At 38.5% G+C, this 16,886-nt stretch overlaps 1 protein-coding gene across 2 annotated transcripts in view; it reads left to right on the forward strand.

The window, feature by feature from the left end:
- The window catches only part of ZMYND12 (zinc finger MYND-type containing 12), a 1,002,866-nt gene that overhangs the window by 502,744 nt on the left and 483,236 nt on the right, over nt 1-16,886 (forward strand). For both annotated transcript variants that reach the window (XM_044061779.1, XM_044061780.1), the window contains exon 4: nt 12,874-13,043. In XM_044061779.1, coding sequence (XP_043917714.1) covers nt 12,874-13,043 — 170 coding nt within the window. The remainder of the gene's footprint in view (nt 1-12,873; nt 13,044-16,886) is intronic.

Raw genomic sequence — 16,886 nt, forward strand, 5'->3', positions numbered from 1 at the left:
ATTCATACAAAATAATTCTTTGATATGCAATTATACAGAATTAAATACATGTAGATAATTATGTCCAGGTTGCTGTGTATTTCACACTAGGTCTGGAAATACAACCAAATCATGTGACATAGAAATTAGAACTTGGTCTAGCAACTAGGACTGTCTCTGCTAAATGTTCAACTTTGGGGACATCAGGAACAGAAGTAGAAGTTAAGACATGTTCTGCAACAGGAACATTGTCTTGATTGCTCTGAGATCCAGAGTCTATATCACAGAACAATGCTGCGATATCAGTTCTGATACAGGAAGAAGATGTCTGCAATTTCTTCTGTACTTCACACCAGATTCCACAAAGTAGGATCATGGCTCGACACATATACCTGTTACTTGACCAGTCTGGTTGAAACATTTTGCCATTTGTATCCTCACTGTCTCTCCTTCTTTCAATGGATGAAGAAATCTGCTTGATTTATCATAGCTGGACTTCTGGAAAGAATGCTTTTTGAATAGTTGGGCTTTGATTGCTCTGTTGTCCTTAGCTTTAGACCTCTACAAACTGGAACTGATAAGCAAGGCTGTTCTGGTTTACCTAGATAGAAGTCACTGAGCAGGCGAGCCAAGTACATCATCACGGGGTATGTTTCTGAGACTGAGTAAATTCAAAAAGACATCAGTATTATCATGCTTTGATGTCTCTAGTAATTGCTTTCCACTCTGTACTGCACGTTCAGCTAGTCCATTTGACTGTGGGTACTCTGGATTATTAGAAACATGTACAAAGCCCCATTCATTTGCAAAATTCTGAAACAACTGACTGGTAAATTGGGTATCATTGTCAGAAATAACTTTGTGTGGACTACCATGGACTGAGGAAATAATGTTTCAACTTGGGGATAACAGCAGTGGGTGTTAGGTTAGGTAGTAAATCGATCTCAAACCAGTTTGAATAAGAGTCTACCAACACTAAGTAATGCTGATTGTTCCACTCGAATATATCAGTGGCTACCGTTGACCAAGGTAGTTCAGGAATGTGACTTAGCTGAAGTGGTTCTTTTTGCAAATGCAGTTTAGTACTGTTGCATACTGAACAAGAAGAAAGTACTTTATCAATATCCTTTGCTAGAGAAGACCAAAATACTAGTCCTCTCACCCTTCTTTTGGTAGATTTGGAACCTGGGTGACCATGATGCAAAATCTGGATGTATTCACATTGTAAAGAAGCAGGAACAACAATTTTAGGACCTTTGAAAATAAAGCCATCTTCCATCAACATCTCATCTCTGTAAGGAAAATAAGTTTGCACTTCAGGTGGTACACTAGATAGCTTTGACGGCCAGCCAACATTAATGTAGTGGTTGAGCTTTTGCAAAACTGGATCAGTCTTTGTATGATCTCTCAGCTCATCAAATCTCATGGTAGACAAATTATGTGCTTCCATGACATCAGAGTCAAAATTCTCTGCATTAAGCTGTTCCGTTGTATTTCTGGGTGATTTGGATAAGGTATCAGCCAGATAAACCATTTTGAAATTGTACTTTTGCAATTTGAGCATCATTCTTTGTAATCTCACTGAAGCTGAATGCATAGGCTTCTTTAAAATAATGACTAGAGGTTGGTGATCAGTTTCAATCTGAGTAGCTCGACCATAAACATAATCATGAAACTTTGAACATGCAAATACTATTGCCAAAAGTTCTTTCTCAATATGAGCATATTGCATTCTAGTTTGGGTAAGAGTTCTAGATGCATAGGCTACTGGTCTGCCTTCTTGAAGAATAACTGTGCCAAGACCAAATTTTGAAACATCACAAGAAAGAGATACTAGTTTATTGACATCATAGTATCTTAATGTAGGTGGGGGTGGCAATTTTCAACTGAAAGTCTTCAAATGCTCCCTGGTGCTGTTCCATCCAAGACCATGTAACATTTTTGTGCATTAGCTCTCTCAAAGGCACTGTCAACTCACTGAAGTCTGATATAAACTTGCCTAAATAGTTAACCATACCAAAAAAATGTTGTAGAGCCTGAACATTATCCGGTGCTGGCATCTCTATGATGGCTGCTTGCTTGGATAAGTCTGGTCGCAAGCCAGTGCTATTAAATAAATGATCTACATATGTAACTTCTGGTAGTCTGAATTTGCACTTGAGGATTGAGCTTCAAGTTCACTTCATGTGCTCTGTCTAAAACGTTCCTAAGGTTTCTGTCATGCTCTGCTTCACCATTGCCTCCAACTAATAAATCATCTACTATTATGGTACAAAGATAACCCAAAAAAATTTGCTCCATTGCATGCTGAAAGGACTTCACTTGTAAAATTTATTCCAAATGGCATCCTGAGGAATCTCTGTCTTCCAAATGTGGTACTGAAAGTAGTCAGTAGTGAAGATTTGCGATCAAGCATCACTTGCCAAAATGAACATTTTGCATCCAAGACAGAAAAAACAGTGGCATTCAGTATTAGGGCTGTGACTTTCACAACTGTACGCATAGGATGATGTGGTCTCTTTGATGCTTGTTCAAATCTCTTGGGTCAATGCATATACTGGTTTCATCTGAGCCTTTTTTGTGGGCTGCTACCATGGATGACACCCATTCAGTTGGTTCTGTAACTGGACAAATTGCACCTTGCTGCATCATTTTATCCATCTGAGCTTTGACTTTATCCTGCATAGCTATCGGAACTTTTCTTGCCAGTCTGACCACTGGACTGACTTCTAGGTCTAACTTCATAGAATACACAATTGGAAGTTTGCCTAACTTGTTATCAAAAACATCAGCATATTCTGAGAAAATAGCTTCAGTAAAATTGGAACTTGGGCATGTACTTATATGATGAACTTCTTTAGTAAAGGAAAGCAGATTCATTCTTGAACTGTCTCTGAGACCCTGGAATGACTGCACAGGTCTTCTACATAGAATAGTAAGCTGTAGCAGTTCCTAGCCAAATAATATGAAAGCACTACTGAGCCTTCGGTTGGAATTTCTTCACCTCCATAAGCAACAAGTTTCGCACAGCTGGCCACATTAAGTTGCTCACCATTTCTCACCTTAGCAAATTGTGTCTGCAAACATAACATTACATTTTGACCAGTGTCTGCTTTGAACTCTGTGGATTTACCATTGATCTGGACAGTACAAAACACTTCATTCTTTGCCAACAAATCTACAGCATCAGCCTTTTCACCAATTACTGATACACCATCTACGTAGAAAGTAGAGTTGCAGCTCTCTATATAATCAACTTGCTTTTTTTAAGTGACCCTTCTCTATAACTGTGTGAGGTTTACCTGATTTGCAAAACATTTGAAAATGGTTCTATTTTTTACACTTGTGGCATTGCTTATCAAATGCTAAGCACGTTTCTCTTTTAGACTCATGATTGGCACTACAGTTGCAACAGTTAACAATAAAGCTTGATTTGGGTTTTGCTGACTCACCCTTGTACTGCACTGAGCATGTCCTTCTCACTGAACTCGTCTTAGAACTTGCTGGAAAACTATGGGTTTTACCTGCCACACCTGCAGGGGTTACAGCTGCCATGTGCTTAGGCCTCTTTCTGCTAGCCAAGTGTTGCATGCTGTCTACATTTGCTCTGGAGCCTGCTGAAACCATGCTGTTATCATGTGCAAGCATATTTGTGTGCCTGTCTGTAACTTCAGGGATTTGACAAATCTCAATAGCTTTGCTCAGTGTTAAATCACTGTCACAAAGCACAATCTTTCTCACTGCAGCACTATTAATACCACACACAAGCCTGTCCTTTATTAACTCATCTTTTAAGTCACCAAATCTGCATGTTTTAACTTTGTTTCTCAGGTCAGTAATATAAGCTGCAAAAGTTTCTCCTGGCTTTTGATCTCTTGTGTAAAACAAATTCCTCTCTAATGTAACATTTGTTTGGGGGTTGCACATTTCACTGAATTTGTATTTCAAACACTCAGGGTCCTCCCTTGATTCAGCCTGTACAACAATATGATGGTTTTCCCCTTCTTCATATAGTGCTGGTGCATACACAAATGAATGCTCTCTTTCAATGGCCTCTGATTCAGCTGGGTTTAGCAAAATGAATGCCCTGGTGTGTGCATCTTTGTCAGAATAAGCTGCTTGTATAAAATATCATACTATTGCTCAAATATTCTCCAGTTCTCTGCAATATTCTGATCAAATACAAGGGGACCTGGTCTACGAAATGCCTTTGCCATAGTAACACATATCAATGAAGACTTTTGCAAGTATGCCAAAAAAAATACACACACACACACACATACATATGCCAGAAATGTATGCCAGTACTTGTAACATGCCCAATAGCACAGCAAGCCTCTGAATAACTAAACTTTGTGAAATAAGTCTCCTGGGCATAAGAATACTCTTGAAATCACTGTACCATAAGAAATCACCTCTTATCAGTTTAAGAAATATTTCAGAATAACTGGACTGTGCGAACAAACCGGACAGAAGAAGCTCAGAATAAAAAACATTTTGAAATAACTGCACTTTGTGAATAAACAGTACACAGCACACTGAAACTGTCCCAAAATTGCTGTACTTTGCTAAATAACTCTGTACAGTGCAAGAAACACTCTGTAATGGTGGCACTCTGCGAATAGACACACCCAGCACAAGAAACTTTTTTGAAATGGCTGTTTTATGACTGCACTTTATGAAATAGTTGGACTTTGCACACAAATAAACTCTTTGGAATAAATGCACAGTAATAAGCACACACTGTAAGCATTTTTACACACTTTGAGATACTTTGAATAACTCTAGTTATGCCCTGAATAGCTTCAATCAACGTGAAACAGTAGTTTATGCCAAAACACAGTAATTTGCCAAAAAAACATGCAGTTGTCTTGCTTTATTTATGCTTAATGTGCTCTTTGTGCCCTTTATTATACTTGCTTTGTTTGTTTAATCTCTTTTTTCATGCCCATTATACTTTTGTTGTACTCGTTTTACTCTAAACATGCTTGTTTTACTTTAAACATGCCCATTTTGCAATTTCAAGGTAATTCCAAACCCCTTATGTGGTTTTCTGATAATTGTTTCATCAAATATCTTCATTTTTAACATTCTGTTTAATTAATAAACTTTTTGTGCCTCTCACTTGCTTAATAATGCTTTTTGTGCCCTTATAATGCTCCATTTTATCTTTTTGATAAAATAAATCATTTTTCATTGCCTTTAGTTCGTTTCTGGTGCTTTTTTATACTTGGTTCACTTAGTTTACCTTCACTCTTAACTCTGCTCTGAATAGCTCTGAAAAGCAGTCTCTGGCATCCTGGTTCTGACACCATGTTGCTCATCTGGGTAGGATAAAACAGATGGACATCTGTGGGTTCTGTTCAAGCAGCTTTGTTATGTACAAACCCATTGGGATTGAGGCTTAATAACTTTAACTAAGATAAGCTTATAAACAAACTGGCTATCACACGCATACATGCTCACTCTCTGGCTACACTGTCAAAATGGCACTGAAGCTAGCATGTGCTTGCTATTTATATGGATGTGCTGTCCTTGGAAACACTTCTTTAAGGTACAACACACACACACACACACACACACACACACACACACACACACACACACACACACACACACACACACACACTTCTTCAATGGTGGAGTTTTCCAAAAGGTTGCTGTTAACTGGATAATGTCCTTTACACTGGTACCTTGGAGAGACTGAAGTTCTTTGATACTTTACTGTAGATTTTCTCAAGTAATGTTCTGAAGGAACACTGCTGCTCTGTAAAAGTTAGGTAGTTTGTCTTCTGATGAACAACTGTAGATTTGCAAGAATGCTATGGGATTTTGGGACTTACTTTAACTGGAAATAACCCCCCCCCCCATTGACGGTGGCTCACCATTGTAAGAATTGAAAGGACTGTAGGACACTGGAAATAAACTAGAAATAACTGGAATAAAGTGGGATGAATGTCTTTATCTTTTTATTATACAGTGCCAAACAGGTGTTATGTAGTAGCAGCTTACAGTGGCGGTAGATGTCATAAATATCCAAATCAAATCATACTGTCTCATATAACAGTGCTGATAAACTGATATAAGCTAAATTATAATGTCCATATGTCCATAGCTTCTGCACTCATTATACTGTCCAAAAATTCTGTTTTCAGAATTATTTCTTTCCTTCTGAATGGCAGAATTAATATTCTGAAGTGCTGGATGTTTGACCTGACTTCTGCACTCACTCTCGAGTGTCTGTACTGAACATTTGTGGACTGCACTGCAATGACTTTCTGCTTATTTGTCAAGACTAACTTACTGACTTCTGTGTCTAAATATCTTTCCTAATAATATCAAAAGCCTGTAAATTTCTTACAAGCTCTGCACATATCTTTAACTTTGGTTCCCAAGCCTTATATCATCTAAACAAGATCTGTTTGTATTCAGTGTACTGCACATTCTGTTTATTTCCAGTATTCTACAGTCCTTTCCATTCTTACAGTACCTAAACACCTGTTGGACTCAGCACCTACTTCTTTTGGAGTTCTAGGTACCAGTGCTGGATTTTGTGAAATAAGTATTACAATGGTGAAGAGATTGGATGTTTCTCAATCCATACCTACCTTTCTCCCTCCAGACCTCAGTTAAATCAATGCAAGACTCATCAGATTTTATATAATGAAAGTGTACAGGGGAGTTCAAGTGCAAGGCAGTTGCGGTCCTTCAGACGCTACAAAACACATATATGACAATAAATGTTAGCAGTGATTCAGACCCTAAAAGTGGTCACAGAAAACACTACAGTTGTGTGGCACCTGAACAAACAAATGCATGCAAGGTCATACCTTCTTTGCCAGTTGGCAGTGATTGTCTGAGAGCTAGTCTTAGAGCATTCCCTGATGCTTCAGGCCTCTGTTAGAGCAAAACCTAGTGGGTGACAGACTAAGCAGATCTCAGATTGACCCTCATGAGTGGAAATGCAGGACAGGTGTCTGCTTAGATCTGATCTAGATGTGGGGAACAGTTCAAATAACTCTCTTTGCCTCCTTTCAAAAGAGACAGTTGGAAAAATTCTGCTCAAGAAATTCTCATTCCCTTGGATGGGAATGTTCCATTATGTATTTCCACTGATAACCTAAGGTACTTCTGAAGATTCAGAAAGAATTACCTAAGATCATTGTGGCGGCCCCCTTTTGGCCTAGGCAAAGTTGGTTCTCCCTTTTAATGGAATTGTCCAAGGGCAATTACCACAAACTTCCTCTTACCCTGAATCTGCTCACGCAGTGTCAGGATGACTGGCGTATCCCAACTTAGAGCAATTGCTAGTGACATCCTGGATTATTCAATCTTGATACCTTTTAGGTACCTGTCCTATGAAGATGTGCAGCAGGTAGAAGGAAGCAAGAAATCCTAGATCTAAAAAAATCTTATGTTTATAAGTAGAATAGGTTTTCCAGGTGGTGCCTAACGAAAATCAGAGGGCCTGGAATGGCATCTGCCCCTCTGTTTTTGAAATATTCGTGTGAGCTGCTCAGTGATGGCATATCTTATACATCTATCAAGGTGCATCTTGGCCCTCTCAGCCTGTCTGGCCATGAATCTCATTCATTCATGCCTATTTATGATCAGTTTATGAAAGGAGTTTTGCATTTGTGACCCCCTTGAAAGTAAACTCTTCCTCCTTTTGATCTCATATTTGTTCTTGAAAATTTGAACCTGCCTTTCAGGCTGATTTGAAGTTCATCACTTGAAAAACTGTTTTGCTTATTGCTTTGACATCTGCAAGGTGAGTTTCAGAGCTGCAAGCTCTCATGGTGGGTGAACATTTTCTGATTTTCAACAAGATTGGTTTACACAATAATCTTTCTTTCATGCCAAAGGTTGTTTCTGAATTTACCCTGAATCAAGCTATCCATTTCCCAGTTTTCTTTCCAGAACCTAAGTACAGGGGGGGACTCCTCCTACCTTGGGTGTGTACAGGCAGCTCAGGTACTAGAGATAACTAAGTCCTTCAGGAAAGTTTAACAGCTGTTCATTTCCTATTCTGGACCAAGAAGGGTTAACCTGTCTCTAAGCAAACAAGTTCTCATTGGCTGTCTTCAGCTATGGTATTTTGTTTCTCCCACCATGGTAAATCTATTTCAGGCAAGGTTATGGCACATTCTACCAAAGGGTTATCCTCTTTGGTAGCATATCGGAAAGAAGTGGACTCTAAAAGCATTCTAGAGGCAGCAGCCTGGCCCTCTCTTCATACCTTTACCAAGTAATACAAACTGGATTCTTTCCCAAGTTCTAGAGCAGGCTGTATAAGGACCATTCTCCAGGGGCTCCTGGAGCCTTATCCTTCCTCCTCTCAGGTGGGGTAAACTTTGGGGGTCTAGCCATATGCCACTAAGAAAGTGTGAATGATGAACATAGTATAGTTGCGTAAGTCCTACTTAACTGTAACAGTAGATGCTTGAATTTCACACTGTTCAGTGACAGCACCCACTCACCACCCCCCTTATTTTGTATATAGTTTGATGGCATCTAACTTTGCTGTGTTGTTGGTTTGTTTTATGGATGTGAATTGGTAGGTTTCGGGCAGTTCTTGCTTCTGGTCCTTCTTAGTTCTTCCTATATGGCACTAAAAGTATGAATAGCTGACTTTCTGTGGCATGGCTTAGGCTTCCCCTGATGGGAGGGGTTTAGCCAATCCCCTGTCACAGAGAGTTAGAAGAGGGGATTCTAAGCTCTAGAAAACTGACAGTATTGGTTTGTGCAGACACAGAACCCGTATACCAATGAGGCAGTGTGGCATTTGAACATCTACTGCTACAAGTAAGTAGGACTTGCACAACTATACTTTCCTGCAGTAGGGGCATTATGGAAATGGATATCTTTACTGCCTACAATTTTCATTTGTCTTACTATTGATACAACAAGGAGTGCAATACCACTAAATGCCTTTTTGGTGGACTAGGCAGGGAAATTCTGGTATGGATTTTCAAGTCTTCCCATGCCTATTTGTTGTTTGTGAACACCAAAAAAATGCATGCCACTCTCATCCTAGTTATTAAAGATTGTCACAGGTGACCACAGTACTTTGTTTATGGCAATAAGTATGGTTAACAAACATCCATTGCAAACCTGGAGGCCTCTGCTGACCAAGAACAAAGACTTTATTTCATCCTTGGAAAGAGTTCTTCACTACACCATTTTCTGATAGTGCAGGCCCAGAATGAAAAGGCCTGTCCTTCACGGAGGTTGGCATAACAGTTAAGGTGTTTACCTTACAGAAACAAAGCACCGGGTTTGATTCCACATGGGGTAAATGGCTAGGCTTAAAATGTCCCACAAGGGAAGTTAGTCTAGTAATAATCTGTGAACCTATCAACCTATGATCCTAGAGATCCTGACCTAGGCACAGAAACTAATTATTAGGACAAAATATGCTGCAAAATGAAAGATGTTTCCTATTAGATTTGCTTGTTATGCTTAACTATTTTATGCTTCTGTTTTCTTCTGCTCTCATTACTAATTTAACAAGGGCATGTTTAACAACTACTTTAGCACATCTCAGGACTGGTTAGCAGCTGACATTCTGTTTTTGTCCTTTAGTAAGATACATGTTTAAAAGGCTATTTCACATAGAGTCTTCTAAGAAAAATAATTTTCCATCCCTGGATCTTAATATTTGAACTGTCATCTCTTATGAATTGTCCTTTTCAATGTTTTGTAATTTCTGATTGGTTTCTTCTTTAGTGGTTGTAATTTCAGCTACAAGGATGGGTGAACTGCAAGCTGTCTCTACTGTCAATGACTATTTAGTATTGATGAGTACAAATAAAGTGTTTATTTATATTTTTTCTGAGCCCACTTCTGACAAATTATCACTTTACCAATTTTTTTTAGTTCATGCTCTGGGAAGAAGATTGCATTATTTTTATTTCATAAGCCATTAGCCTAATAAATGGAGAGGATTAGACCTGCTAGTAGTGGCCTGTTCTACCTATTACTCAAATATAGCATTGGCATCCCTATGACATTTTATTTAAAACAGACTTTATTATACTGGTTGGCCCACTATATTATCCTTTGTTATAAGAAAAGGGGTAAACAAGTGCCACATGGGATTAGGAAGGTCTTTTGAAACATTGGACAATTGAAGCATGCATATGGATCCCTACTGAAATCTCAAGACTCTCCTTGCCTAGTCTCTAGAGACTGAATACAAGACCAAAAATACAGAAGTGTGACTATTAAACACTACTCTTCTTCTTTAAACTTCTTTTTTGCAGGGGTCAAACGATCCGCACCCCTTCCAAACTTTTATATATATATATATATATATATATATATATATATATATATATATATATATATATAGATATATATATATATATATATATATATATATATATATATATATATATATATATATATATATATATATATATACATATATATATATAATATATATATATATATATATATATATATATATATATATAAAAGCCATGGTGGTGCAGCGGTAGCGTTGTTGCCTCACAATAAGAGGTTCTCCCTTTCGATTCTCAGCTAGAGTGCAGGGAGTGCCTTCTGTGCAGAGTCTGCATGTCCTCCCCACGGTTGGGTGGACGTTCGAAAGACATGCGTAAATGGGAGTGCCTTCATTGAAGGTTGAACGTCGAGCTGGCACCTCGGCGTTCATGAAAATCTACTGCCAATCATTAGCGGACCGGAGTTCCGCTGTGGCAACCCCCAACCGGGAAAAGCCAAAAGAAAACAACATATAGGGGTCACCTTCATTTCGTCGACAGTTCATTTCACCGACAACCAAGTCAGCAGGCCCAATTCACTGATACTTCATTTCACCGACAGTTCATTTCACCGACACTCATTTAGTCGAAAATGATATATGGCCTATTCTCCACTGTAAAACAACCCTGGAGTTAGAATATATAGTAAGGGGGTGTGTGGGGGGCACAGCCCCCCACAACGGGGGGTGTGGGGGGTGAAGCCCCCCCCCACATATCATAAATGTTTTACAGTATACAGATGCATTCTTACAAGTGCAATGAATAACTATTACCATCAAACCATTATAGAATCCCAGTATGTGGGGGGGGGGCTTCGCCCCCCACACCTCCCTTACTATATATTCTAACTCCAGGGTCACTCTACAGTGGGGAATATGCCATATATAATTTTTGACTAAATGAGTATCTGTGAAATGAAGTGTCAGTGAATTGGGCCTGCTGAGTTGAGTGTCGGTGAAATGAACTGTCGATGAAATGAAGGTGATCCTATATATATATATATATATATATATATATATATATATATATGGGTCTAGGGCATTTCACCAAAAGCAGATTTCACCTAAACTCAGATTGGTGTGCACTTTTCACTGAAAGCTCAATTCACCTAAAACACAATTCACCAAAACATATTTCACTTAAAGTTTTAGATGATCTTGTCCCCACTGTAGTGTGACCCTGGAGTTAGTATATATATATATATATATATATATATATATATATATATATAGTAGGGGGTGTGTGGGGGCACCGCCCCCCCCATATATGTTAAATATTTTGAACTATATACATGGATACTTGCAATTTCAATATATTGCTCTTTTCCAAACATATCTACTTAAAATATGTGGGGGGCTAGGCCCCCCACACCCCCCTTACTATATATGTACTAACTCCAGGGTCACACTACAGTGGGGACAAGGCCATCTCAAACTTGTGAAATGTGTTTTGTTGAATTGAGTTTTAGGTGAATTGTGCTTTCAGTCATTTGTGTTCAGTCATTTGTGTTTAGGTGAAATGTGCTTTTGGTGAAATGTCCTACACCCATATGTATATATATATATATATATATATATATATATATATATATATATATATATATAGATATATATGCTGCTCCAATACTGCCATGGACAAAAGGAAATGTTCTGAGAAAGGGCAATCTTATGCAAGTCCAGATTTTCGGACATTTGGTCTCCATATTTCAGGTCTTTGCAATACAAGTCTGAAGATTTTAAACAGTTACCCATGCAATGCTTATATTAAACATTATTTAGTTGACTTACAGGCCAGAGCGACTGCTGTGTTTTGCATAGTTATCTTTAGAAATTGCTTTGCATGTTAAGGTCCCATTTCCTTCTTATCTAGGCACTACTGTAAGTCTGCACCGTTACAATAAGGTAAAAACCTGAACACTCTTGGCAACCTCATCTGTGAGAGTTATCTTTGTAATTAATGGTTTTCATCTTACCAAAAATCCTTCTTATCTTAAATTTGGAACCTGAGGCTGTACATGTTAAGTCATAGGCAGTTGTCTCTTTGTAGTATATACCCATTAACAGGCTTCTGGGTTATTTTATTTGAGTTACGTTAAGTTTACAGTATGAGAAAAACTGAGGGTTGTGTTTTTAGTTTAGATTCTTCCATGCCAATAGTCTAACCAGTACCACGCTAACTTTTATACCCATTTTCCCAAAAATAGCACAGTATGGTCTGGTCAGTTGGATCCAGTAGAGTTTGAGCCTTTTGCTACTTGAGTTTAGACAGTTAAGAGTCTGAGCTACCTCTAGTAAACCTGCTTCTTCCTGTAATCTGAACAGTTCTATGACATTTTTCTCTGTTTCTTGTCTCTTGCTGAAAAACTGACACACACTAAGGACGGGGGGCTATTCCTTAGTCTATCCAGTGGAATGTTAGGTAGCTGCATTACCTCAAGTTATCACTGCTGTTCTGCTTTTGTTTGCATAATTTTGCCAAATGATATTGCTAAATGTTATAATGAGATGTAAAATTTATATGGAATAAACGATTACTACACTTAAAACTAACCTTTCTGCCTATAATACTATATTTTGTATTTACAAACCTATGCAACACTTTTGTACAGGACTTGGGCACTTGGTACAGGCAGAGGAATACCTTTCTCGAGCACAGTGGACTGTGCTGAAGACACCAGACTGTGATTATATAATACGCCACAAACTTTACAGAAATTTAGGACTGCTGTATGCTGCCAAAGGAGACTTTGAAGAATCACTTCTGCATTTTGCTAATGATGTAAGTAGTAAACAAGTCATATGTTTTTTGTCCCTCTGTGCTGAAAAATGGTTAGTTGTTTCTAACTTCTCTGTCTCACTTAGCAACATATGATTCATATATTTGTGTTATGCATGCACTTGTTTTCTTAATGTTGCTAGAGTGATCATTGTACAATATAATTCCATTGCCTGACCTGAATATTGCCACTTCAACATGGTCTGCTTTAACAATCAACATGTTAATTGTATGTCTGATGAGTCTTTCTCAATATGCACATATTTCTTTTTCTTGACTAACATGAATATTCTTTGATGTTCATCATCGGATCACTGCTGTAGTAGCATACAGCTGTGCAGGATGCATCCTATCAAGTATCAGACATTTGGCCAGTATAATAAAAGTCTTCTGTTTTCAACATAATTTATTCAGTGTCTGAAGTAACTGAACACACCTTAGCATACCTCTCAGTCTGCAGACATTGAAAATCTGGACAAAGACTCTCAAAAATGTGGACCACTAATTATTATAAATTTATCCAACGGTGTAGCTCCTGCTAATCCCAACAGGATCATAGAAAACCACCACTCAAAAGCACAAATTTAAAATGTTTGAAAAGCAGACTTGACAAAATGATGAAAAAATAACCAGAATAATCAAGTTTTATTCAGACTACTTTTTACTAATCATTCATATTCAAGGCTTAAACTTTTATAAAAGTAGAATATTTTTATAAAAAATAAAATATTACAATTGCATGTCAGTAGCGCTCACTGTCACACAACTGCTTTCTCTCATCTTACAGGTTCATAGGTTGTTATTAGGCTAAAGACCACTATGGCCCTTATAAGCCTAGCTACACACTCCCAAACCATTTGGGTTCTTAGTATCCTACGGGGGGGGGGGGGGGTATGTTAATAGGCAGTCTGTCCATAAGGGACATGGGAGCCAAACTGGGAGTAAATTTACGATTTCTCATCCAATTGTCGAGATTTTGTTTCAATACTGTCAGGGATGAACTTTGTTTTACATTATTGGGGAGCCTATTCCATAGTGCATGGATCCTTTGGCACACATTTCTGTCTCTCCAGCATGTTCTGTTTATGTCACAAGCAAAGTTCAGATTCCTGGATCTAGTGTTTCTGGTGCTGTTTGTTTTACACATGTGCAGCAGATCCATCAGAGCTGGGTTTGAGAAAGCCTTGTAAGCCAGGCAAGGATTCCCTCTAGCAGCTTGTAGAAGACTGAATGCAGAGACAGAGCCTTTAGGCAATCAGTGTAGGACAGGTTATTCATGGCCTGAATTATCCTGGTGAAAAACCTTTGTGGGCATTCCAAATGTTGCAAGTGTCTGGTTAGATACATGCCAAAGGGGGATTTGTATTCATTGATAGGTCTGATAATGGACGAGTAGAGTGGTACTATAACTTCTTTAGACCTGGATGCCATACCCTTAACTGTAAGTTGGATGCTATAGAATGCTTTTCTTATTATCTTAGCTACATGTTGGTCAAAGGTGAGATTGCTGTCTACATATGTTCCCAGATCCCGTACTACTGGGTCAACTCTTAGAGGCGTTTTATCAATGGTGTAATTAACTTGGATTGACAGCTTCCCAAAGGGCATTATAATGCATTTTGTGACACTGAGTTTTAGGCAATGGCATTGTCACCAGTCATTTGTCTGTGTTAAACCTACTTGAAGTTTGTGTCATGGGGGGGATCTATAATAGCTCCCAATTTACAATCATCCATGAACTTTGTGAGTTAGAGGCCTTTAATGTTAGCCTTGACTTCCAAGAAGTAGATGCCAAATAGGAGTGGGCCCAACATGGAGCCTGGGGTACTCCACTGGTAACAGGTCTGTTGGTGGAGGTGGTCTCACTGATCCTGACTTCTTGGGTCCTGTCTGTGAGACATTCGGCAATCCAGCAAGTTATGTAAGGGTTTTACACCTTGCCTTGTGTGATGAGGGGGTGATATTATCACCAAATTGTTGAGGTTAGAAAGTAGGATGATTATCAGTTTCAATATACTTTTCCCTAGGGGTCTGAATCTTGGAGTCAACTTGAATGTGTAATTTTGTATGATGTGAATTGCATATTTAGCTTTAAAAACATTATACATTTCATTATAACATCATCATCATCTTCTTTCGGCTGTTCCCGTTAGGTGTCACCACAGTGGATCATCTGTTTCCATTTCTTCCTGTCCTCTGCATCTTGCTCTGTCACACCAACCACCTGCATGTCCTCTCTCACCACATCCATAAACCTTATCTTAGGCCTTCCTCTATGTATTGTTTTAATAGTTTGTCAACCTCAAAGTTATATATGCACTTTATATGCACTATGGAAATGGGTAACAGTTCGTGTTTTTAAATAATGAGAGTGTTTGTAATTAAACATCATGCAATTTTCTAACTTATCAGCATGGGGCAATGATGTATAAAATGAAGTCCTGTATTGTTTGTAGTTTATCCTTGAAGGTGAAATGCAGAGGTACCAGATACATTTAAATATAAGTGAATGAGAGCTCCAATACTGCGTGGCTCATTTTTGTGTTTTGGTTTATTTATTTATTTTGTTGTGGAGAGTTAGCTTGTGAACAATGCCTGAGTAGGGTATTATATTAAATATCTTAGCCAGGTCATGATGCATTGTATAAACTATTTTACCATTGTCCATTTCCTTGGTGACTCCCTCAAAGAAGTCTACCAGGTTACATAGGCATGACCTTCCCTTAACAAAGTCAAATTGGGGTGGGTCTAGTGTCTGTAGGCTGTCAATGTCCTCATTTATCATTTCCATGATAATTCATTCCATGGCTTTGCATATTAGGTTTGCTAGATTGATGGGGCTGTAGTTCCTTGGGTCAGTTGTGGAGGGGAATGACTGTTGCAGTCCTCCATTCACTTGGAATGTAGCCTGTATAAGGCTATAATAAAATAGTGGCTCAAGTGATCCTGATAGGTCATGGTTTAGACTGTTCAGGAGGCAACCGGGGATGTTGTCAGGACTCATGGAGGTGGTGTTCTTAGCTTTAGTGAGTGCAACCAGCACCTGTTCCCTTCTGATAGCTGCGGGAAGTATATTGGAGGGGATTTCACCTGGTGGAGCTGGGAGGAGTGGGGGGTGAACTTTGATCTGAATTTTCAGCCAGTAGATTTGCTATGTCACCCTGATTGGTGTAGGTGGTACCGTTTACCACCACTTCAGCACACTGTGTGTTACTTCAAAGGTTCCAGATGTAGTTAAATAAGGCCTTCTGATTGTCCTTTGATTACTAGGCTCTCCTGACCCCATAGTTGGCCTTGTTGGACTTAATTAGACCTCTTAGTTTCTTGTTTAGTTATATAAGAGAGCACTTGCCTTTAAGGGTGTTGCTTTTCCTGATTCTGGCCATGAGTTTTTTTTATTTTTTTATTATATACCCTGTTTAGGCGAGGGTTCAACTTTACTGGAGTTTGTTTTTAGTGTTTGTTTTGGGTTTATTTCTAGTAGGTACATCAGCCTGTATGCAATCATTTTCAAGTTTGTAAAGTAACTCCACAAATAATTCTGCATAGGTAGCTATGGTCTTGAGGTTGGGAAGAGCCTTGAATTTTGACAGGCTTTTCTACTGATGACTGCCTTTTCACGCTCACTGCTGTCATCATGAACAGGCTCAGTTCCATTCACCTCTCCTGTCTTATCTTCATTCATTCTCATGGACTCTGTATTTAAAACAGGTCAACCAAAATTAACACCTTTCTTATAATCTTCTTGGTCTCTCTCATACTTTTTTTAGCTTGCATTTCTTTTGTATGTTATAATCACTCTACAGTCTCTCATTTATTCTCTGTAACTTATCCTCAAAATTCTCT

This window comes from Protopterus annectens, chromosome 2.part0 (assembly GCF_019279795.1).
Source record: "Protopterus annectens isolate FY-2018-M chromosome 2.part0, PAN1.0, whole genome shotgun sequence".
In the NCBI taxonomy this organism is placed as follows: Eukaryota; Metazoa; Chordata; order Ceratodontiformes; family Protopteridae; genus Protopterus; species Protopterus annectens.